At 48.5% G+C, this 25,172-nt stretch overlaps 4 protein-coding genes across 4 annotated transcripts; 1 reads left to right on the top strand and 3 right to left on the bottom strand.

The window, feature by feature from the left end:
- Positions 1-458: 458 nt before the first annotated feature.
- UCRPA7_7121 (putative ncs1 allantoate transporter protein) lies at positions 459-1,472 on the bottom strand (the record flags this gene model as incomplete). The annotated part of the gene is made up of 2 exons (XM_007919660.1): positions 459-1,296; positions 1,369-1,472. The coding sequence occupies 2 exons, from the start codon at positions 1,470-1,472 to the stop codon at positions 459-461; spliced, it is 942 nt and encodes a 313-aa protein (XP_007917851.1).
- Positions 1,473-15,919: 14,447 nt separating this feature from the next.
- On the bottom strand, positions 15,920-17,886 carry UCRPA7_7120 (putative amino acid permease protein; the record flags this gene model as incomplete). The annotated part of the gene is made up of 6 exons (XM_007919659.1): positions 15,920-15,996; positions 16,063-16,215; positions 16,270-16,323; positions 16,375-16,521; positions 16,573-17,684; positions 17,738-17,886. The coding sequence occupies 6 exons, from the start codon at positions 17,884-17,886 to the stop codon at positions 15,920-15,922; spliced, it is 1,692 nt and encodes a 563-aa protein (XP_007917850.1).
- A 4,434-nt stretch (positions 17,887-22,320) lies between these two features.
- Positions 22,321-23,661, top strand: UCRPA7_7119 (putative peptidase m14 protein; the record flags this gene model as incomplete). The annotated part of the gene is made up of 1 exon (XM_007919654.1): positions 22,321-23,661. One exon carries the CDS (start codon positions 22,321-22,323, stop codon positions 23,659-23,661), a length of 1,341 nt encoding a protein of 446 aa, XP_007917845.1.
- A 176-nt stretch (positions 23,662-23,837) lies between these two features.
- UCRPA7_7118 (putative cupin domain protein) lies at positions 23,838-24,419 on the bottom strand (the record flags this gene model as incomplete). The annotated part of the gene is made up of 1 exon (XM_007919655.1): positions 23,838-24,419. The coding sequence occupies one exon, from the start codon at positions 24,417-24,419 to the stop codon at positions 23,838-23,840; it is 582 nt and encodes a 193-aa protein (XP_007917846.1).
- Between the last annotated feature and the right edge of the window lie 753 nt (positions 24,420-25,172).

The raw sequence follows: 25,172 nt of genomic DNA, 5'->3' as shown, positions 1-25,172 counted from the left end.
ATCAGCCAGACTAGGCTATAGAATATAAGTAATATAATGCTGTGTAACCTTTACAAAGCAACTTCTATTATTTCATATCTCTTGCTGTAGATGATTAGAGACAAGATATTCTCTACATCTCAACATAAGTTTCATAGGGAATGATCACTTCCAGACAGTTATAACTTAATTGCCGGTGCTGAATACAGTCTTTACGATGGTGTCAAGGCATAGCCCTCTTTCCATCGTGTGCGGACGGGCAACACGGTAATCAATAACTTTCTTATATTCATACGAGACAAGCACTGCCTAATGACTGCTTACGATCACGGGGTTTCGCTAACGGTGAATAAATGACACGGTATAGATTATTGTCCTTTCGATAATTCTAGATTGAGGGTTCTATACAATTATTAACCTTTCCTAGACCTGCGCTGCATCTTACCTATCATCCAAGCACATGAACCTAGCCAAGTTACTCATGCATCCTTGACACTAGACTCCCGCTTCAACTTGTCGGAATACATATCCACTTCTAGAGCCTCAATCGGCAGTAGGTCTTCCTGGGATACTAGTGATTCCTTGGCAGGGAAGACTTTGCTCAGTAGTACATAAGTCAAGAACGCGCTGAGAAAGCCGTAATACCATACCAAATCCGCAATGTACTCTGCGCCACCAATGTTGACAGTTGCATCAATATTTTTTGCCAGGGACGGCATAGTCGGCCCAACACTGACTAACATCGCAACTGCAGCCCGCCAATTAACACCTCCACGGAAGCGATATCTCGAGTGAGGTTGATAGAGCGCCGGGATGTCAACCCTACCCCTCTTCACAATCCAATAGTCGGCAATCGAGATGGCAATGATTGGCGCCAGGAAGATTCCCAAGCTAGCCATGAAGTTAAGCAGACTTTCTGCACTGGTGATGATCTTCCACGGCACCATTGCCCAGCCACCAATAATGGTTGCGATGACGGCAGCGCGTCGGAGGTCTACATATTTTGGAAATAGCGATGCCATATCGTTGCTAACGCTGATAACGTTGGCACTGACGTTGACACCAATCTGCGCAACCATCCAGGCAAGGCCGCAATAGAAGGCGCCTGCTCTTGCGCCCGGGGATGTCCAGTATGAGGCGAGCGTCAGCGGGTCCCAGATATATTCGCCGTATACAACCTTTGAAGCAGAAGCACTGATGATTCCAAGCATAGCAAGCCAGAAGCAAATAAGCGGGAAGAAGATGGTTTGCGTGTAGATAGTGCGGGGATTCCGGATATATCTTGTGAAGTCGGATATGTTCGTGCCAACGGTAGACCTGGGATAATGGTGAGCATGATATGTACTAAGTCTACCATATAGGTGCTACCTGTGCTTTGGAATGACTTACCAACTTCCAGTCTGGCTGGTCAGCGTAGATACAATCAACCAGGCCTTTGTTGACCCGCTGACTGTAGGCTGTTGTTTCCAGATATCTCCTGATCCACCTGCCATCCGACAAATAGCGATTGTGGTTCCAGTCGCCGCCGTTACAGTCACGAATGCTTTGAAAATGAAGAACCACTTGAGCTTGTGTGGTCTAATGAGCAAGAACGGCAACTGAATCGACCAAAATAGGAAATGACTGAGCAGCCCTTGTGTTGTGATCCCGGCTGAGGCGGGAAGATGATTCGGAATCCGCTGATAGCTAGGCCAGATGGCAGTAAGCATTACCGTGAGCGCTGTGCTACCCGTGTAGGTTTGGATCGAGTGCCAAAACAGTGCCGTAACCATACGACAGACGATAGCAAATTTGGCGAAATGATATCCGAATGACGCACGAATCCACACCGGAAATGGTACGCGAAGATAGGCACCAGGGGCGCCGTTGAAAGCGATCGGAAGAGCCATAACACAGGAGCCGAGTAGGACGCAGTAAACGGCTTCTCGCCAGGTAAGACCAATGGCAAGAACAGATGCACCGATTTCCCAGCTTTGGGCGCTAAGCTAAACAGATTGTCAGGAACAGGAGAACTTGTAGCAAAGCCGAGGATAAGTAATCGTAGACATACTATGTCACTCAGCCAGTACCCAAAAACCGACCATGCTGTCCAGATACGTCGCTCAGGAGGTGTAACATCAAGATCGATATTTGTCCAGATCCCTTCAGGAGCGAAGCTGGTCTGTTGTTTTGGAAGCACCCACCCATCAAGGTGCTTCTTCTCCTTGAGCGATTCCTTAGCTCGGGAAGCACGTTCACGAACTCGATTCATGTTGTATTCCCTGGAAATTTTGCAGCTTTGTTCAAGTTTCACTCGAGAACAAGTTAGGATGGTTTGATTTCAATTCTACTGGATCAGGTATATTTAAGACTGACTCGAGTCAAGCAGGCATGTCTAGAACATGATCCAAGATAAGAATCTCTCTGGAAAGTGGGTAAGATACAAGAACTTGTGGTGTCGCGCATTTTGATCGGAGATGAGCGCCAGTGCTAGCTTCCCAGGAACTGGGCTATTAGCACTTGTAGAGTGTTAGATCGCTGGTAACAGCATCCTATACAATGCATCTTCTAATCAGGGTACTCACGGAAGCCAAGGATCGAGACCGAAAAATATTTGATCGATTTAATTGTCACGCATGGTCGATATCATGTCTTATATGTAATCGTGAGCGAATGCAAAGTATTCTACATTATCTTCTCAAATGCCGGAGAACAGCGCAGAAAGTCTATTTTTACTTGGGGTACCCCTGTCTGTGGGAGCTTATCGCTCGACTAAAACATCGGAGCCGCACCGAGGGCTTTCGCCAATATCGGCCGGATAGCGGTTTCGGCTGCCCGTGGCGAACATCATCTGCCGCCGGCGTATCTTACAGTTCCATTAGCAGCAAACACCGAACACCATATAATCAACGAAAGCTGGGCGTCTAAACACGTGCCAATACTCTACTACTACTATCAATTGCATGGTTTCTTTTGACAAATACCAATTGGCTACCCCCGAGTTTCAGCCAAACCCCACACCGAACCCCACTGATTGAGAATTAAATCCGTCCATGATACTGCATAGCAATCACAAAGTGACCAACCCGAAGACATGATTGATGTGGAAGAGCTAACTGTCAGCGGCGTGCACGATGCCCTTCGTAAGGGTAAATACACATGTCGTGATCTGACCTCTGCTTATCTGGACCGAATCAACGCCCTCGATAAGGCTGGTCCCCGGATAAATGCAACTTGGGCACTATCTGAGACCGCACTTGATGAAGCCACTGAATTGGATCGTTATTTCAAAGAGACAGGTCAATTCAAGGGCCGTCTTCACGGAGTCACTGTATTGGTCAAAGATCAGGCTGACACGAAAGGCATGGTCACAACTTACGGTTCTGCTGCAGCACTCAAGAACATCCCAGAAGAAGACGCATTCATCGTCGAAAAGTTGAAGGCCGAGGGTGCCGTGATATTAGGCAAGACGAGTATGCCTGACTGGGCCAGTTCGTGGTTTTCCGCATCATCGGTCACCAACTGGGAATTCACTCACAACCCTTACAAGCTTGGGTTCGATGTTGGTGCCTCATCTGGCGGATCAGCCGCGGCAGTGGCTGCCAATTTTGCACTACTTGCTATAGCTGAGGATACAGGCGGGTCAATTCGATGTCCGTCATCCTTCAATAATATTGTCGGAATCCGCTGTACACCAGGTTTGATCAGCCGTTCAGGATTTTGCCCTTTGCTCAAGCCTCAAGATACGCCTGGTCCTATGGCGCGAAATGTCGATGACTGCGCACGCATGCTCGACTGTCTGGTAGGCTTTGATCCTAACGACGAATGGACTGCCGTCGCAGTGACGGCGGGCACGCCTCAAGGCGGAAGTTATGCCACCGACCTCGATCCTACGGCTATCACTAGAACTCGTATCGGTGTCATCCGTTCACTTTTTGGCCCCGACTCCGACGCCGCAAGCGCTGCGGTCAACCGAGTCATTCACAATGCCATGACAACTCTTGCCGCAAAGGGAACTACATTCGTGGACATTGAGATACCAGACCGCGCACACATGACGAGCTACACATCTATGTACGCACAGCGCTCGCGCGGTGACATCAATGCCTTTCTAGCCACAAAACCCCATCTTCCCAAAGACGTCGCTGATATCGTGCCTGTTGAGCCACCGCATCCGACTCTGGACTTTACAAGCGCAATCAGCCACGGCCCTCTAAGCCCGGGAGACGATGAGACGTATCTTCCTCGTCTCATCTCGCGAGAGTCATTCCAGCGGCAAGTGGTTTGTATCATGGCCCAGCATAATGTAGAGGCTTTGATGTTCCCTGATGTACAAGTTCCACCACCTCGACATGAGGACGCTACTAATGGGCGGTTTCCAACGTGCTGGGACTTCCCAATCAACACCCTGCTCGCGAGCTCAACACGCTTACCGGCGATCAGTGTTCCGGCAGGGTTTACAGAAGATGGCCTGCCCGTTGGAATGGAGCTGATGAGTTGGGAGTATAGGGAGAAATATCTACTGCAACTGGCAAAGGGTGTTGAAACTCTGATTGGGGCAAGAAAGTCGCCCAAATTATGAGCATGCCAAGCATGCTTGACAATGCTGAGTGTTGCAGAAATTGGATAGTAAGACACTTGAGACTTTAAAGATCGAAGATGTGCAGCCATGTCTCAGATATGATAGTCTTCGCCGGATCATACGCGAGATTCTATGTTCAATCTCATTGAGAGTTATTACTTGCGCTGTCTCATCGGATTCTGCGCTGTGCCTTAAAAGACAGACTTCTTGCAACGTGGATTCTCCCAACTCCTCACAAGACGTGATTATACTACTGAACCCCAGGTGCATAGTCCTCTCTAAATAATTTTTTTTTTCAGGAATCGATAGCATTACAGCGAGGCTGTTGGTGGTCGAGTCAGATTTATTGCAGACCACTATGGACTTCGACACGATCGAAAGTCAGACAATATCCTTCCTTACCCAGTAATTTCACTGACGATGGATCAATTGCGCAATATGTCTGTTGGAGACCGCTCTACCCTGCCCTAGATACGAAAATTGACCCGTTTCAGATTAGAAGTGATCGGTCTGATCACGGTGCACGACATCATGAAAGACCAAGAAACTTAAATAACACCAAGAGCACCACTCTCTATCTTCAGACACCTATTTTGAAGTACTACGAGGTGCTTTAGTACGAAGAGTCCTTTTCTTATTTTGTTCAACGCACGCAGTTTCGCCATGAGCAATTCATCACTACTGCTATTGCTTCGTTACTAAAAACAGTACCTAGGTAAGAGACTCGCAGTCTCGGGCACAGAGCATGCCTGGGCTAATGCCAATTCAAATTGTAATATCCCGACCTGGTATTGCTTCCTCGCATAGATTGTTGATAGGACACCAAAGACAAAGCTCATGACAGTGAGGAAGACAACAATAACAGCAATCCAAAAATTGAGATTCTGAACGAGATCTTTCCTGGTTCTATCAAACCTCAGCTGCTGAAATTCCTCTAGGCGGAGTCTCAAGAGTTTCAAGAAGGGCTTCAATCCTAATGCGCCAATAGACATACTTGTCGAGCTCCAAGTTCAGGTCTCGATTGCATCGACCAAGCCCGTATATATGTTTTCTTTCCTTTTGTAGGAATGACCTTGTCGACTTGTATTCAAACGGTAGCAATAGGTTGAGTGTGTCGATTGCTTCTTCTAATTCTGCCTTTGGTATCATGGGGTCATTCTCTCGAAAATGATTGACCAAGCGGATTTTGTGTTCGTAGACCGTGACTTCCCTGGAATGAGGATCAAGCAAAAGATGGTCTGCAAGGTTGCTGGACTAGTGAATGGAAATCCATATACCCTGACGAGATGCTCCAAAGTTAATGTTGGTTCGAGTTTTGTACCTTGTAGCTGCAAGGTCTGAGGTTTTGTGCCTCGAAGTGATCACTGATGGTGTCCCTTGAGGGATACCTCATTTCTCCACATGATAGAACTGATTTGGTCGAGAGACATTGCATTATATGGCCCTCTTGCCTGACCTTTTGTGAGGCGAATGTTCACAGTCAGCCAGATTCGAAACACAATTTCCAATTTCTCCAAAAAAAAAAAAAAAAACCTTTGTCCAAGAATGGCCACGATAAGAATTGACATTATCATCTCATTGATCACGGCGGCTTGTGCTAGTCTTGGTGTAACAGCCCGGGTAATCCTGCGTACAAGGATCTAGTAAATTGAGCCGGCAGTGCTAAACTTAATATTTTCACATTCAAAGTGCGAAATGAATAGATAGAAGAATAATGTCATTAGGATAGACATTGTTGTGCTGGGTGATAGTCCGATGACGATTTCGGGATAGGACAATGATGCGATAGTGTACCGTGCCTATGAAAGAAATATATAAGCAGTTAGAGAATTGGCTAATTATTCTTGTGTCATGCGACCTGCATCTTCAAATTCAAATGCTTCCACAGAAGGCATACTGATAGGATTTCTGTGTAGCTTGGAATAACTGCCTAGGTTATGTGCAGTCGAAACTCCCCTGCATTCACCGTGGCTCTTCCGATCAAAGACTATACTGAATTCGTCCTCAAAATATTCTACCTCGATGCTGAAAGCGTCTACAAAATGATCACAGGCCCGTGTCTATTTAGCCAAAAGAGTGCGAGTTATTAGACAAATTCGCCTTCTTATGACGTCAAGCACCGACTTTCGTTGTTTAGCGGCGACAGCAATCTGTTACACCGTTTTTTTTTCTTTTTGGCGGCGGCGGCGGCGATACTTCAAAAGAGCTAGCTAGTGACTTCAGAGCCATGCTTCACCAGAAAGCCTTGTAGAGAGCGGCTAACTGTTGTGTTAAAGCCATGGGGATAGATCAGTAGATGTATCTAAATCCAGCTGCCCTTCTATCAACATAGCCACCTTCATCAGGTACATCTGAGTGGCCTTCCGTCTCAGCACGCTCCAATTTCTTATTTTCTCGAATGTGAAGAAATCGGAGTAATAAAGCTAGACCAGCAACAACTAAACAAATGGCCGTGTTTGCGCTACCACCGGGGATGAATCTCGGAGCTGCGCTACCTGGATACATATAGGCGCCGTATATATTGGCACAGTTACCAATCATATTCGCGATAGCAATAGCTGCTGATCGTTTGACGAGGGGACGTGGAAATGAATTTGCAACCCAGGACACGATGATCTGGTCTATCATAGACTTAGCATGTACTTGTTGTCAGGGAAAGCGGGCCACATACAGGCAGACACAGCGCCCATAGGCATCAAGAACATAGCGAAGAATCTCGCTCCGACAGACAGTGTCCCAGTCGCAATCGCGTTCCCTACCGCTGCAAGCAACATCAGGCAGACAATATGGAGTGATCGATCTTTAGTCTTAGCTGACGTCCAAGTAACGCAAACAGAGACGAGGAACGTTGCAAACTGTGTTTTATTGATTAGCATGGCGAAGAAGACTTGGCTAATGATATAATCGGGAGAAATCCAGTATGCCAAAGACACTTACCCAGACAGGTGCTGTAAGCCACAAAGTTTCAATCCGCCCGTATCCAAGAGTCCCCACAATACTAGGAAAGAAGTATTGAAATGTTTGACTGAGCAAGCTGATGTGTTGCAACAGAATAAACACATATAGACGATAGTCTCTGACTGCAAGCTTGACGCCAGCCCAGATGGATTTCGAATGACGCTCGTCCGCCTCGTTGATATCTGAAAGCAACCTCCACGCCGCAAATGCTCTCTCCTCTTCTGTCAGCCACTTTGTTGTATGTGGGTAGTCAGGTAACACAAAGGCCGCGAGGATCGCCACGGCAATAGTGATGACACCTTCCTGTAGGAGATTTAGTCAAACTTAGTGGTTTATGAATGCAAGTCTGAGAACTCACGATGATGAATAGCCATCTCCACCCAGCTATGCCTTTGTCACCCTCCAGATTCCCAAGAATTGCGGCACCTAACAAGCCTCCAAACATGTTGGCTAGAGCATTGCCAGAGTAGAACCACGAGATTCTCCGTGTGAGCTCGGCTCTTGTGTACCAAGAGCTCATCAAGAAGATGGCTCCTGGGAAGAATGGTGCTTCTGGCTGGGTATTAGCGATAGGATTTCAAGATACGTCACATAGCACCCACCAACGAAGCCGAGGAAGAAGCGTACGAGAACTAAACTAGTAAAGTTGTGTACGGCAGCATTGCAGGTCGACACAACACCCCAAAGTGTCATGGCACAGCTGAGATAAAGAGATGGCCGTACACGGGTGATTAGCATGTTAGAAGGGAGCTGCATCAAGAGATATCCAACAAAGAGGATCGACGTGGCAAGGTTGAAGTCTGTCCCAGACATCTTCAGGTCTTCTTCCAATGACCCTTGTCGTGCTTGAGCGAGGTTTGACCGGTCGAGGAAGTTGAGAAGATACATAACTATAAGGAATGGCAGGAGGTGAATATCGATTTTACGCAATAGCTTTGTCTCGCGGTCTTTGCGCCAGGCATTATCTTGGTTTTCGAAATGCTGAACGTACCCTTTCTCTTCGCCCCCAGCTAGAGGACTCGGCGGTCGATTTGCCTCGATTTTCTCCATAGCTGTGGTGGGCGATGATTCTATTGATGAGAATGTCCCCCAGTGATTGTTACAAAGTGTGGTGTAGATTACTTGGTTCACAGGGATATGCAGCCACCTCGTTTAATACTCTGCGATAACCTTGTATACTGGGCCGATTCCGCTGAGCCAAGCCACTTGATGTCACCCATGGAGCTGTTCTGTTTCCCCCGCGCTGCCTCCCCGCAAAGCGGCTTTCCCTTCTCGTCATCCCTAGGAGAATGGCCGTGGATGACTGTCTCTGCAGGTGGAACCAGTGGACTCGGCAGATGCCCGCGGAGCAGGGTTACCCCACATATGCTTATTCCATTGCCGATCATCCAGTTCTCATCGGTGTGGTGTTTCCCGAAGCTTATTGTCTCATGACCAAATTGCTCTTCTTCTTAGTCTAGTCTATTTGTTACATAGGCGCCGACGCGCCGTCGCCGAAGAGAATTCCCGCTTGCTTACTGTACCGTACCCTCATCTGTTGTGCCTTGATATAGTTGAGAGCACTCCCAGCACGCAGCCAAGAAAGCTGCAACTTGTGGAACGAGTGGTTCAGGCCCACTGTCCACTGGCGGCCATCCCTTCTGCGTACCATCATTTGTAGCGGGTACGCTGGCTGTAACTGGCCCTCCTCAACACCGAGAATGGTGATGACGTCTCCTTGCTCAATGCGGTCGTAGTCGGCCGGATCAGCAAACGTCAGGGGCAACATACCCTGCTTTTTGAGATTTGTCTCATGAATACGTGCAAAGCTGCACGGTATCACGGCCGTCCCGTCTAGGAACCGCGGCTCCAAGGCAGCATGCTCACGACTACTGCCCTCGCCATAATTCCAGTCTCCGACAATGCACCACCTTTGACCAACATCGCGCAGCCGCTTGGCCACTTTGGGCACCATGTCGACTTTTGCCTGCTATGGGGTCTGGTGTGTGCCCGAGCAAGTCGGCGCCACCAGCACCAAGGAAGGCATTGGCGGCGCCTAGTAACATACTATTGCTAATGTTCTCAAGGTGTCCTCGGTACTTATACCAGGGACCAGCCGGAGATATTTGATCTGTTGTGCATTTGCCCTTGACCTTGATCAAGACTTGCACATTAGAAGCTTGACCGGGAGGTCACGGCGCAAAGGGTTTGAGAAGCTGTAGTCTGTCACTGTTGGACTGATATTGACTTCGCAGGCACTACCATCGGGTACGGGAGGTTGGAAGCGATCTCGAATATGGTACAAGGGGCGTAACCACGCAGTGGCATCTATCTTGAAAGCCGAGGATCCCAAAGGCCTGTACGCTGGTGTTACACCTGTGACATTGAAGTAGTTAGCTAATGCCATGGTACGCTTCGCGCCGTATAACTTCATTCTTTAAAGGAGGTTCTTCAAAGGAGGCGGCACTTCGACATGGCCGCTGCGCCGGCAATGTCTGGTGCTTTGGCGGGGTGCACGACAGTCTATGCAACGATGCCATTTGATAACATCAAGACTAGACTGCAAGCAACTGATGGCCGAGCCCGCTATCACGCATCAGTCCATTGCTTCGTGCAATATGCCAGTCCGCAGGAGTTCGAGCCCTCTGGAACGGTACAGTACCTCGACTGGTTAGGCTAAGTGTAAGTTTGCCCCGCGAGAGTCGAATCAATCAACTAAAAACAAACATTCATCATTGACAGACATAGGTATCTGGTGCTATATCGTTCTCTATATACGGATATGTCATTTGCTGGACAAGGAAACTTATTGAAGAACCCAGCTTTGAAGGACTTAAAACGGCTATGGCATAACTAAGCACTTGCCAAATATCTTCAAAGATTGGAGCCTGCATCAGTGCATGCCTTGTGTATTAGGATCTTATGAATGAAGCACTATATCATACACCAATATTTGCTCCTTTGTCTTTGTTTGGATTTTATACTACCTCTATAGACTTCCATCCGTGAGCTCGTTTCTCCTCATCCGTCACTCCAAATGCCAGCGGACCATCGTCGATTACTGTGGTTCGTCGAACGTCGCGAGCTGTCATGGTTGTTGTGTAAGGGTTTGCTCGATGCATAGATTGCCTGCTTAGAAATTTAGTAATTGAGGCTTTCAAGGGCAAGGCTTGTGATCCATTCTGCATCAGATTAACTTACCGATTGTCCCACCAAACCATATCTCCACTAGACAGCCATTCCATACTAAATACGTACTAGAAATTATATATCAGCTCATCCATGACTTTTGATTTGGTTTCAGGAGAGCCCCAGGCTTTAAGGGTTCAGCAATTATGACATACCTTCGGCTGTGTGCACCATTCGATCAGTTCCCATATCAGCTTCTGGCTCTCTTCCAGGCTCCATCCCAGAACGCATTTTGCATGAGCTGCAATATACAGGGTTCTCCTCCCATCTGGTGCTATCTGGACGAGTCGGTGATAGGCTGGAGGTTTGGAGGCCCTCTCGTGGGGCAAAGGTTCCCGGAAAGTCTCCGGTGAGCCAAGACGTCGCGAATGCCACAGATCATGCTCAATTATGAGATCTTCAAGTTTCTTCTTCTTTTCATCGGGAAGGTCTGCATACGCCCGTCGCGTGTCAGCGAAATGGGTCCAACTTCCGCCGCGGACGGGGTCGCCGTGAGCCAATAGAAGAGAGTATTTAGAGCGATGCTGGTGATATGACGAATCCTAACTCAAGGTTAACTCAATCAGGCTTTTTTAGTGACTAAGACAATCGACAGTCAACCATGATGGGATGTGTATGGCTTACAGTATGCCATAAAGCGTTTCCTAGACTATGATGCCATCTTCGACTGTTGGGTTGGACAAGAGTGCCGTCAAGATTGATACTAGAACACAAGTCAGCCGCAGTCTAATATGTGAATGAATTTTGTCAAGCTAAAACACACTTGCCGACGTCCCACAGAGCAGGCTCCCCAATACGATCATTTTCTCGTCCGTAAAAGAAAGGATTCACCTCTAGATCCTTTCCAAGTTGTTGTGAAAAGTCTATGTGTCTCTTGTTATCAAGACCCGTTTCACGGAATGTCAAAACCGCATATTTATCTTGAAGCTTAACAAGCTTTGGATTTGTCAGCCCCATACAAGCCTTATTAGGCTACATTAGAGACCGACCTGCTTGATAATCGTATCTGGAACGGGCTTGCTCCAGTCCACGCCAGACACTTCGGCTCCAAATGACGAGTTTTCTGACACAAGGATAGGTCTAACTGTCAATTGTCCGTCTTGAATTTGCGCAGGCGCTCCGCGAAGACGGAGAACACCGTCACTTGACTCTGGAGGCCAAGTGTTAGGATATACTGTCGTAATGTTTGTCAACATGTCCGCTATCTTGAGTCTACCTTGCATGGGTAGCCGAAGAACTACTTTTCGAGTCGACGGCGACAGGACAATACCTCATATTCTCAGTTATATGTAATGCATTTCAACGATAAGATCCAATAAGTCAGTACATATGAGTGGCGCATCTATGACGATCAGCGCGGCATTCAAGCCGACCGAGCCGACTCTTGGCGCGGGCACTATCCCGACCGCCCGACCCGCACCTGGTCCGCTGTTATCGCCGGCTTTTAGGTCCCGGACCAACTGTTGTGTCTTTCGATTGAGTCAAGTAAACTCACTGCGTCAAACTACCGCTTACCATTTACAATACGAGTTACGGAAATGACGACGGACTGGGTCATTATCACCGCAGGACCCTTCAAATTCGTTGGGAGACTTGAAGAAGCAGCTCCAAAAACCGTAGACGTGTTTCGCAAGCTACTTCCCTATCGACAGAAGCTGATTCACGTGAGATGGAGTGGCGAGGGATTATGGGTTCCGTTGGGGGATACGGATTTCGGATTGTCGTTCGAAAATCATACTAGTCATCCGTCATCAGGACAGATCCTTTTGTACCCAGGAGGCTACTCAGAAACCGAGTTGCTCTTCTGTTACGGAGGCGTAGCGTTTGCAAGCAAGATGGGTCCATTAGCAGCGAACCACTTTTTGACGATTGTGGAGGGAAATGAGAACCTTAGGCCTTTAGGGGAGAAGGTCCTTTGGGAAGGAGCACAAGACATTGTGTTTGAAGAAGCAACTAGTGAAATGTATGCCACTTCCTTCGTCTTATCCCACATCCGCGAAAACTTACTGACTGGCATAATAGGGTTGACCAATTCCGGCGTGATCGATCTAAGGCCCTCTCTAAGATACCAAACGCCAAGCTGTAAACATACATGGAGACAACCAATCGACGTAGCTCTATCAACCATCTACCTTCTAGACTTCCCACAGCTCAGAAAGTCGAGGATCATCATCAAACACTGTACTAGGCCAGTCCAATCCCGAGTCATCCATCAGGTTGAATAGCTCCTGTAGTGCTGGATCTAGCGAATCATCCGCCACTTGGGAATCACTTTCATCCAGTGGCAGCACCAACGATGCAGCATTGGCAACCAAAGGAGATATCTTATCAATAGGGCGGAGTGCAGCAGCCTTTGGACTGTGGCCAAATATATCCATCGCAAGCTTTGCCAGGCGGGCAATGACAGATGTTGGACGTGGCCGCAATGGAGCCCGATTAACGTTTGCGTCGAGGGATGCAAGGATCGAAATCTGGAGGTCATCTTGAATAGAATGCATTAGATCATGAACAGTGAGAGTTTCTGAGTACAAATACCATCAACAGTGCCTCTTATGTAACACAGAACAATAAATGTCAGCGCAAAGGCATGGGATATCCAAGTCGAGTCGACCGCATGGTGAAGGCTGATTAGTGACGCAGGATCCACGTCGAATGATCCGTCTGGAAAGGAAGTAGGATCCTGTGAGGTAATGCTCCATACATCACTTGCAGCAGTCCTGCTTTGGGAGAAGAGTATTTGCGAAGCAGCCGTGAGGCTTGTCTCAAGCGCACTGAGAAGCCAAACTTGCATTGGCTGTTGCTCTTCTCCTGTTCTCTTCGACGAAAGTAGAGGCCGCAGCAATGAGCTGTTCAGGGCCAGGCGATACCACTGCATCACACATTAGTACGTAAAAGTGATCATGATATATTGGAATGCTCACCCGAACAGATGTGAATGGAAGTTGGTTATACTGCATGACTGTGTGCCCTACGCGAAAGTCAGTCACCTCCCATCTGACAGTGTCAAAAGGCGTTGGAATGCGTACGAAGCTTAGGAAGCCAATGCCTGTTCTCAGGTTAGTTATGAACACAGCAGCCGTGCGTTCGCTTACCTCTCCCAATCTTCCAAGCCTATGTTAGCTTTTCGCAGCGCGTCTACGTTTGGGTAACGCATAGAATAGCCTCGATCACTATGCTTCGCCCGCCGAACGATGGAAGCAAGCTCAACCAAAGCCGCATATCGTAGATCTCCCGGAAACTGAGCAAGACGGTGAGCACAAAACGAGCGCGCGGTTTTTTCCGCCAATGCTGGGTCTACGGAGGCCGGTAGGCCTGAAGTTAAAGTGAGGTTACAGTCGTAGGTCACAAGATTCAGCCAAACTCTAGCTCGGGACAGGTCTTCTTGACTGGCCACTGCTTCCGTTAGCCCCCGGAAAGGGGCCATAGCCGTTCTATCGAGGCCAAGAAAGCTGGCGTACCGAACGGCAAGGCCGAAAACGGCCCAGGCACTGAGGTCATTGTAACGACTTTTGAAGCTTGGCCCGGCTGCCCCCTCGATGGGAGATTTATCATATGTCTCTTCCTGAAAGTAGGGCATCCATTGGGCATATAGTAAAAGAGCACAGACCGAGTCAATTGTTGCATTGGATGGAACTGCTCGAATCAGCAGGCGCGAAATGGCGGTATCAAACAGCGCGATAAGTTCAAAATAGCGTGGGTGAAGCCCGGGGAGAACCCAGGGACTGAATTTAATCAGCAAAGACGCACACTACACGCTGCACTTATGAGACTTACTGAGAAGCCCTTGTGCTCCAAAATCGAGCACCGACACAAACAATTGCGAGAAACAGCAATTGGCTTGAATCCCGGAGTTTTGCTGCCCTGGGTCGAATAGCTTCGCTCAAAACTGGGGCCCATGCATGACAAGAATCAAAGTAACTGTAGAACATTAGAATAATGAGTTGATTATATGGGACATTCAACATACATCGCGAATGCACGCTCGCACTCGTGCATTGTCACTATGCCACAACTTATCGGATCATAGGAGGCGAATGAAGATGTACTGCGTATCTCTTGCCCATTACATGATTGCGCGTTCATGCTCTCTGGCGAGAGCGCACCCAAAGACCGCAGTGTAGCAATTGGATCTTCTAGTTCCAGGCTCTCCATATCGAAGACATCATGCCGTGTCACTGACGCTAGGTCCTGTCGGCCACGACTGGGGGTGGCGTCTCCTTCACGCCCGGCGTTGAATGGCCTATGCCTAGTATCACCTATGTTAAGAACCTTTCTAATACCAACTGAGGCCTCATCACATCAAGAGCAATGTCGCACTCACAACTGGCTTCTTTGGTTTTGGCTTTGGCTTTGGGAAAGATCATATTGTTGATGCGGTCTTCCACTGATCTTCGAAGGTTTATGCCTAACGTTGGCGAGTTCCGATTCAAGTTGCATGATCCTAGCCTCGTGAAGATGCATTCTATCAAGAGAAAGCACGCTTATCGTTAGCCCTTGCATTAAGAAGTAGGATGGAGACGCCCAACTTTTGATGAAGATCAACAACTAATTGGGCTAATCGCGAAGGGCTCAGGTCGGCCTCTGCAGGCTGAGGCTCTTCCGTCTGAAACGAACAGGTTGCCCCGTGGCTTGCACATCTCTGGCAAGGCGTTTGCGAGCTTGCCGCTGGTGACGCTGGCAGACAGCGCTGCTTCCGGCTCCGACACTGCAAGCAGGCGCGGACAGTACGGCGAGCTTTTGCGGCCCGGTGCTCGCTGGTACTGTAGTAGACCAAAATGCCTCAGGTCAGTTGAGCCAATGACATGACTGAACCCATTGACTTGCCTTATGTCACCAACCTCCATGATGCAGAAGGAACTCGATCAAATGACTGGGTGTTTACTGTAGCTCTTTGAACGGCGTTATATCAGGGTAGTGGACAAGCTTTTGATAAGCTCTTGATAAGCTCTTTTGCCAAATATTAGCGTGTAAATGCGTGGTGATCGTCCCATTCTGGTACCTTACAGGTTATCTCAGGGTGCATTCCCCACCAAGATAACGCTGCAAATTAGCTTACTGGTCTACGGCACCGGCCCAATGGGAACCGAATGAAGGATGCAGATGGGGACCCTGATACTGATGTGATGATCCACTGGGCCGTCACTCACGGCACGCCAGTAATATCACACATAATGCTATTTCTAATCGCTAAGTGCTAGTTGATAGCACCATGCAGCTAGCTACAAGGGCAACCCGCGAGAGTAACCTCCAATCTTAAATCATGACCAGTCCAAGCTCGGTGCAGTTCAGATATTGTCCGCCAACTTTCTCCACCAATTCTTTGGCGATGGCTGTCGATGTCGGTGTTAGCACTCAAAGTAGCCAGCATTCTATCAGCTCAAAAATGCTTACCTCACTTGGCAAATCAGCAGAGGACGCTGATGTGAAGTCCATTTCATGGTAGCCAACCATCTTGCTTCGGTTCCAGAATTTGTATCCAAAAAACAGAACAGCAAAGAACGGAATAGGGAAATAGGTGGTGATGAAGGAAGACGTATTGAAATGGTGAACTAGATGTGGTCAGTCACCTGGAAAGCAATAATTTCTAGAGGAGCGCTACTTACTGAAAGAAGTGAAGCCCCCGAAGATCAGAACCATAATGCAAACTACTAGTCCATCTGTAATTGTTTGTTAGATGAAGACCCATGGAAAGCGCGTGTGGAACATACAGTAGCTCAAGTAGGGTTGAAAGGGCGCTTTGTATGCTAGAGTATTTCGGTCAATACCATGCACCTTCAGACCCTTATGCCAGCGGATGCTGGTCCACAAGATGCCAGTCCAGGAGATGATGCCGCAAATAGCCGTCATGTTCGCGACTGTTCAACCCGTTAGTAGCTCTCGTGACTGCGTGTGAAGGGTTGTCTTACAATAGCCGAAGACAGTTCCCGCCTCCGTATTTTGGCTGGCGGCCATAAATGATAGAAGAGCGAAGACTGATCCAATCGTAACCGCGACCCAGGGGAGACCATCTTTGCGTGTCTTTCCAATGAATGAAGGTGCTTGGCCTCTTGTATAGAGCCCGTAGAGCGCACGAGATGAGACAAACAAATCGGCAACCCCAGCTGACCACGCACTGGTGAGAAGAGCTGCGTTAATGATAGACGGCAGGACATCGATTCCCGCGTTCTTAATGGCAATGACAAACGGGCTCTTTGCAGCGGTTGAGTTCAAATCGAGCGATGGATCTGTCGGTGAGACAAGGATGCCAATCATGAAGGCGCTAATGAGATAAAACAAGACAATCCGAATCCATACGCCTTTGATGGCATTCGGTACAGCCTTCCGGGGGTTCGCCGTCTCGGCTGCCGCAATGGCCGTGATTTCCGTGCCGATGAATGCAAATGCAGCACTTATCAGATCACTAAAGAACCCCAAGAAACGGCCTTTCGCACCGGCAATACCCTGGTATTGAACAAATCCTCCGGTCTCGTTCCAAAAGCGAAAGCCGATAGCTTCATGGTTCGGGCCACCTCCAGCACTGATAATAATGCCAGTAATGATCAAGCCGATAATGGTAATGACCTTGATGGAACAGAACCAGAACTCCATTTCTCCATACACTTTCGTTCCGGCAAAGTTGACGGCATAAACAACAATTAGCATCAAACCCACCCACATGGCGTTGTTGCAAATTCCAGATGTGCACATAGAATCCTCGACGCCAGCTGGAGTCCAGTACGAGACAAGGACCGCCGCGGCGGAGAGTTCGGCTGGGAGTACTATGATGTAGTTGTACCAGTATAACCAACCCATGGCGAATCCAAGTTCTGGAGAGACAAAGCGACTGGCCAGGGCAAATTGACCACCAGGAATCGGGAACTGGGAGACCATCTCGCCAAGGGCGACCATAACAGCAAATAATAAAGATGCCATCAAGCAGTAGCTGAGGAGCAGACCTGCTGGTCCACCATCCTGAAGATTTCCAGCAGTTCCCAGGAACAGACCTGTTCCAATAACACCTCCAATTGCAATCATCTGCCTGTAACATACTTAGTATCGCTGTATCACGTTGGTATTGGTCGGATAACTCACAGATGGCGAGGTCGGAGACCGCGCTGCAACGCATGCTCAACACCAGCTAATTCGCCAACGCCATACTCGCTGTTATGTTGGGGCGGGGGAGTATCAACGCCATCGATGTTACCCTTCGACACCCCCTTCTCCGTGTCTTCTGAAGCCATGTATGCTGCAGGAAATTTTGTTCAATTAGACGCTTCACAGAAGTTCTTAGCAGGCTTCAGTACGAAGAGATTCAATATGCAGGATAACGAGGGCCCGTTTCAACTATCTCAATATACAGGAATGAGAGCGTGTCCATGATCAGACATCCCATTTCTATATTCGCTGCAGTCGGTTGGGCGGCATTCAGACCGAGACTGATTAGGTCTTCCCGAATCTGGAAACTTCGTACCCCCAGCTTTCGAGATAAGAGCTTTTGACTATGACCATTTCCCTCTTCATAATTGCTCACGCAAATTAGCATTTTGTTCGAAGTGGGTATCATAGATAACGTTAGGGCGAGAATATGCGGATCCACGGCGGAGATGCCGAGATATTACTACGTGTCGGCTACTGAGCCGCGTTGCCGACAATGCTTGTTTCGACTGACTTTACACTAGAGAAGATGAGTAAAACGGCCGATTGGCTTGGGGTAGATTGATTGAAAAACACAGACCTCAAGGATAGCGAAACACCAGTCAATCAAAGATGGGACGAAAGCTGGAGCCAGGGGTTTATGGCCCCTTGCCAACATTCTTCGGTGACGACCAAGAAATTGACTATACCAGCTACAAAAAGCATTTACTCAGTAAGGTCTCAATTCCAGTTACAACAAAGAATATGACTGACTCGTAACCGTTTTGAACAGACCTTGCAAATAAAGGAATTGGTAAACACTGTCTGCTATCAATGGCAATTTAAGACGATTAACTCTTTTTGCAGTACCTGTCTGCGCAGGTTCTCTAGGCGAGGCTGTACACTTGGTGAGGATAAGCACGAGTTCAACTGCGGACTAACGGCAAAGTGCTAAGATAAGCTAGGGCTATGATGAACGCGTGAAGCTCATTCGATTCATCAGGACAACCCTGGATGAGGCAGGACTGTCATCAAGGCCGATCGTGGCCGGCGTTGGGGGCTCATGCACAAGAGAAACAATCCGTTTGGCCCGCGACGCAGCTGAAGCTGGAGCGTAAGCAATGAAAATGTCAAGCAAACTAGATAAGCTACTGATGCCACGGCTTTCATCATAGTGACGCCGGCCTCGTGATACTTCCTGCATATTATGCTGCAAGCCTCAATCAGGATCAAGAACAAGTCATTCAATATTACACTGACATCTGTCAAGCATCACCAGTAAGCTTGAAAAATTTTAAGTATTACTCCTACTTATTTCATTTGGCAGATACCTTTATTTTTGTACAACTTCCCTGCCAACGCCGCAGGTCAAGACATGTCCTCAAGCACCATAGAGACAATAATTCGGCAAGCCCCCAACTTGTGCGGCGTCAAACTCACGTATGATTGCTGTTGCCTGAAAAGTTTTCGATAGAAGGTTTACTAACATTTGTTCAGGTGTGGTGGAAGTGTTGGTAAACTCGTCCGCCTGAAAGCCGCTATTCGTTCCAAACCGTCAATTGACACATGCCGTCCTTTCCCATTTTTGCTTTTAGACGGCTTGATTGCCGATCTCACTCCGTGGATGCAGTGCGGTGGTCATGGCACCGTGAGTGGCATCCCAAATTTTGCGCCGGCAGCTACAATGAGATTGTGGCATCTTCTTAATCAAGCTTCCCTGACCCCAGAGGAGACCTCTGAGCGGGAGAGGATACAGAGTATATTATCCAACGCCGATGTCGCCGCGGTTCCAGCAGGTGTTCGTGGAATGAGTAAGTCAAAATTCATCATGGCTTTGGGCTTGACGTCGAATTATTTTCTTTTAGGCCGCTGACAGGCATACAGAATACGTTCTTGGTCAGTTACACGGATACGGTAACGCACCTCGAAAGCCGCTCTTGCCGCTGAAGACAGAGGAGGGCCAAGGGCTGATGGCACAGTTTGAGGAGATGATCCAACTAGAACAAGAAATTGCAGCCAAATACTAAGTGTACAAATAGCATTCTGAAGTGACTAGATCAACTTAGTGTTCGTACCAACTTTTCGGCTTCGTTAACCATACACCTCTTCGATTCTTACCAGTTTAGTACACTGCTCAATATGAAAATGTCTCAACACCCTATAGAATTACACTTCGTGAGTATGCGGATATGGGCTTTAGTCAATCAGTACTCTTGCATGCAGCATTCGATATCACCGAATCTAAGTTACATATACTGCTGAAGGCTTGCGATGACACAATGAAAGTCTTCATCAACAGATACGTCAACCACGCAGCATAAACCCGTAACTACTAAGAATGCGAGAAAACAAACAAGACGGAGATCAAGCATCGCAACTTTCTCCAAGGTCTGCTGTAGCAGTGAAATTCGCACAAGCAAGCCTAGTTGTGTTCGCAAAGTGAAGGACTATACTCCGATTGCCGAAAAAGGCTCCGATGCCCGGTACTAGAGCAGCATACATGTCGGTGAAACTGCGCATTTGTCAGTTGGTCTATGTTCTTCGGGATGTCAAGTCTGCACTGTACCTAACGGTATTGGTGTGTCCATCAAGCTTGCCGTATTTTCCAGACAAGTCTCCAACCTCGCAAGTTTGTGGTTTCGTCGCATCACACACCGGTGTCTGGCCGCGTTGATACGGGTCGAGATGTGCAAGTGTGCCATTACAGTTGCCATCAGATGGGACTGGTTGATCGTGGATGTGGTAGCCTGGGCGATACTTGTTAGACCATGATGTCCCTTGCGGTTACAGGACATCTTTACCAAAGGGGCCGCCCTCTGTCGGCAACCCATTCACCGTTACGCTGAAAACAACACCCTTTCCAGTTGCAGCTGATGTTGCCGTGATTTCTCCGGTGACTGGACCCTCAAACACAGCAATATAGCTGGACCCTGGGGGGTTATTCGTGATCTGAGCTGCATCTCCTAGCTTCCCTGTTGTTATATTCTGCGCAGCGGCCAGAGTTATCGCCGACAGAATTATGCTGATTACGTGTGAATGCATCTTTGTTTTTGCTTTTATTCGGAGTTGTCTTGGAGGTGATTAGTGTTCGGACTACAGACTTTACCAAGTCAAGCGGAGGCGCGTTCTGTCTTTCGTATGTGTTTGAGGTCCGAATTTACTACGCAGTTTCGAGCTCGAATGTAATGGAAGTGTAATTGGATTTATAAAACTGGCCAAGATATGGCATCTCATTTACAGCATCAATATAGTACGTGGAGTCTTGCTTCCGGGTCTCAACATTGTCAATCAAATTGTTTGGATGGCGGGGCTGCTGCAATGTTGAAAGTCTCGGCAAGCTGCACATCATCTCCATAAATGGGCCCCGATAGGGTATGGACATAGGATGGTAAATGGAGTAGCAGGTTCTGCCGGGAGAGCAGCAATGGCTAAATTGGGGCAGAGTAACTTAGGTCATTGTACACATTTCAATTTCAGGCGAATTGCTGCCCGGAAGTCGGCATTGTCCAATTAACTATGAGGCTATTGCCTAGGTGAGGCATAATGACGTTAATAATTATTCTGTAGTCTCTATATGCTTCAACGTCTAGGAGCTAAGAGAGACGTAGCAAGCTAAACTGGAGATACAGAACCTGTGTCGAATGGCTTGAGCCTGAAAGCATATCAGTTCAAAAATACGAGCACGTGCCTTCTTTTCTCAGTCTGAAAGACTTGAGAATAACATCGAAATGAGTGAAAGCCGTCGAAGGTAGGGGTTGGGGCTAGATTTCGTTAATTGAGATTCTGATAGTCATGAGGCTCTCGATGAGCAGTCATGTTGCTTGCGGCTTGTGCTTTTAGGTGCTGCGCTAAGCCGCGACTTTAAGAGGCGTTACGACGCAATCGGCGGGACGAATGCCTTCGAACGATGCATGTATCCTGAGTTGGAGTCCCTTGCTTAGGGATATATTGTTTCACTCGATCCGATTGTTCGATGACTAGATCTCGTACGGCCTTTTATTTCCTCCCCGGCCTTCCACGCCTTCCATAGAGTTCTGATTATGTGGGAGCATGAGGTAACATTGGAGCAGCTTTGCAGGCGATATTAAGGTACCGTTATCATGCTGCCCAGCGGTGCGCCCAGACACTTCTTTTCTTGGCCCCAGGCAAAGAACTTGGCGTATCTTAGTGACCTGCCTGAAGTGTGCTGGGGACCTAGTATGCCCAGGATTCTCTAGCATATTAGATGGAAGATTGCACTGTGATGCGCCCGTATCGACGCCTCGTCGCTGCGCGATCTCAGCCCCCCTAGGCGCTAGATTTTGGCAACACAGGTTCTATGATTGACGGCGTCTGGGCTCAGCAAATGCAACTGCCCAAACGAGAAAGACTTTCTCGAAATACTAGGATGATAACCCATTAGTAACGTCATAAGACCTTTCCCCTGTCATTTGGATCAGGTAGACTGCCATCGAGAAATTTATAAGTTGCAATGCCATGGTCAATGGCTAGCATAGGTTGGAGACGGCCAGGGCATCTTCACTCGCCTCCATACTGTAGCCATGAAGCTGTCAAAAGGCTGGAGGCTCCTCTGTCTGGTGCCTTTCACGCAAGCATGTCTTACTGATGATGAGCTTACACATGAACTCGGTATTGCCCGCCGACAGACCGGAAACACAGGCATTCCTGTCGGAACAGGCGACAGGTTTGAAGGCGGGGCAACATTTCCTCGAGGAATTGGCACGCTTGAACCTGGAACAAATCTCACCACATTGCTCAACGTAAATGAGATTGAAAGTGGCTTGCTAGGTCTTGCAAATGAATATGGCTTCGAGACATTCACTTCGCCTTATACCACGTTCGAAAATAGGTCCCTTCTGCTTGGCAAGATTGGTGGCAAGGGTGACTGTGACGATGCATACCGCGTGTTTCTAAACGCGAACATTCATGCCCGCGAACGTGGATCTGCCGACAACCTGCTCTACTTCATCGCCGACTTACTCTATGCCGACAAGCACAAAATCGGACTAACGTACGGTGGCCGGCAGTATTCGTATTGCGATATCAAGAGAGCTCTGTCGACTGGCATTGTATTTTTGCCGCTCAGCAATCCGGATGGCGTCGCGTGGGACCAATCGACCAACAGCTGCTGGCGTAAGAACCGCAATGCCACAAACGCAATCGCAGGCAATGCCAATTCGATTGGCATTGACCTCAACCGCAATTTCGACTTTCTATGGGACTTTACGCACCAATTCACGCCCAGCGTCGCGCCGAGTTTGGCGTCCACCAATCCAGCAAGCTCAACGTACCACGGCGGAAGCCCTTTTTCTGAGGCGGAGGCTCGCAGCATCAAGTGGGTGATGGATACATTCAGCAAAGTGCGGTGGTTCTTGGATTTGCACTCATACGCAGGTGTAGTTCTGTACAGCTGGGGGAGCGATGAGAATCAGTCGCGCAAGCCGTACATGAACTTCCTGAACTCAAGTTATGATGGAGCCCGTGGGCTGATGCCAGATTCGCCTTCTGAGGGTCTCGTCTACGGCGAGTATACGCCAAGTACGGACTGGTCCGAGAATGTTTTCGCTGCGATGAGGGTTGGAAATGCTATGGACGCCTCTACGGGCCGGCACTACGAGGTAGAGCAGGCAGCGTACCTCTACCCTACTTCAGGTGCAAGTGACGACTACTCATATTCGCGTCACTTTGCAGATCCTAGGCTGAACAAGATCCATGGCTTCACCATTGAGTTTGGATTTGGAAATAACCAGGCCACTTGTGCATTTTACCCCACTGTAGACCAATACCGCCTCAATATGTTGGAGACGTCGTCTGCTTTCATGGAGTTCCTCCTCTCAGCACAAGAAATTGGCCTGGGTGATCCAGTTACTTGTTTAGCATGAGGCCCTTGAGGTCAGCTATCACAATATGTTGTTAGCATGAATAAAAATTTCAGACAAGCACAGCTATAGTAGCGTGTCTATTTCGACATCCTGGGCCTAGTAGCAGTGAAACGCAGGCTATGATTGAAGTCGTAGATTCCATTTAGCTCTTCTTCGGACTCATGGCTGTTTGTCGACTAGACATCATTTCCACTAGCTGGTACTGCCTTCGTACCCTCCCCTAGATCTTCCCCTAGCCTCTTTCCAGCGACGGTAAGAGGTTTGCAATCTTGCAGGACAAATATCATTCTCGCCCACTCGGTATCGCTGGCGTTGCGCCAAGCATGCATTGTTGCCCTCTGCACCATAACATCGCCGCGCCTCATCAATGTCGTCTCTCCGCTGTCCAGAACGCTGACTACGCTGCCCTCGATCACGATACCGTAATCGACTGACTGCGTTCGGTGCATCGGGCACTCATAGCCGGGCGCGAAGTCAACGTATCGCAGCACCGTGCCGCCTCCTTTCACAAGACCAATCGGACCAGCAGCCAGCTTAGCATCGTGGGCGGCAACATCGGCATCGTCGTTCAGGTCCGCTGGAAAGGATGTAGTATACGCAACAGACATTTCAAGTTTGTCATCGGCGAACTTGGCCCATTTGATCTGGCGGCTCGAGTGAATGACAGCCTCTCCGGCGTCGTTGTGGCCTGTTAGAAATGTGGTTGGTTCCGGGAGAGACGTGGCGAGCTGGTCGCGGGCGGCAGAGTGTTCTGCCATCGTGTATCTACCGAGGAATCTGAAACTGGTTTCGAAGATCCAATTCAGTGGCTCTCGATGTCCTAGACTGTGAAGCTGAAGTGAAATAGATCTTGAAGTGTGCGCTCAGTGATGGAGAAAATCCTCAGAAGTAGTTTGTGCATTCTTCCCTGTCCGCTGGGTGGTTCTTGCTGCTGAGCGGGGCGCGCTGCTGCAGGTTGAGTGAAGCTCTTTCCATTCTCGTCCATTTTGACAAACAGCGCTGACTGTGGGCCCCGAGTGTTTGGCCATCGTGAATACTACTAAGCAAGCGGTAAGATTGAGGATCATTAATGGAGTAATTTATACGATTCTCCTGCGAGGAAGAAGGGAATTACTAGCAACCAATCCAAACGAAGCCGAGGGAGTGTGTAGTCGCTGGGGAGGAGGACATAAAACACAGAGCATTTAATTAGTGAGAGCCCTGCGAAGGAGCCTGGCAGCCTCATGTCTGAACGACACAAGTGAGCCCTGTCGGGTGAAAACGCGACAAAAGATGGTGGGTATAATAGCCAATTATTCTTGTCTTATTAAAAAGCCACCTACCCAGGCTACCCCCGACTTATGCCTCATCGATGGTCTTGCGCCAAACGAATTGAGTCCTGTCTCAAGGCCAAGGGTCAGGAAAAAGCAATTCAGAGGCAGCCCAAGATGCCTCAAATTATGCTACTTTACCAACGCCGGGAGCTTAAAATGCCACGCTTTTCATGCGCCACGAATCCTTTCATTTTGTTC

Source organism: Phaeoacremonium minimum (assembly GCF_000392275.1).
Source record: "Phaeoacremonium minimum UCRPA7 unplaced genomic scaffold PA7_03_scaffold_499, whole genome shotgun sequence".
Lineage (NCBI taxonomy): Eukaryota > Fungi > Ascomycota > Sordariomycetes > Togniniales > Togniniaceae > Phaeoacremonium > Phaeoacremonium minimum.
This window is presented reverse-complemented; position numbering and strand designations above follow the sequence as displayed.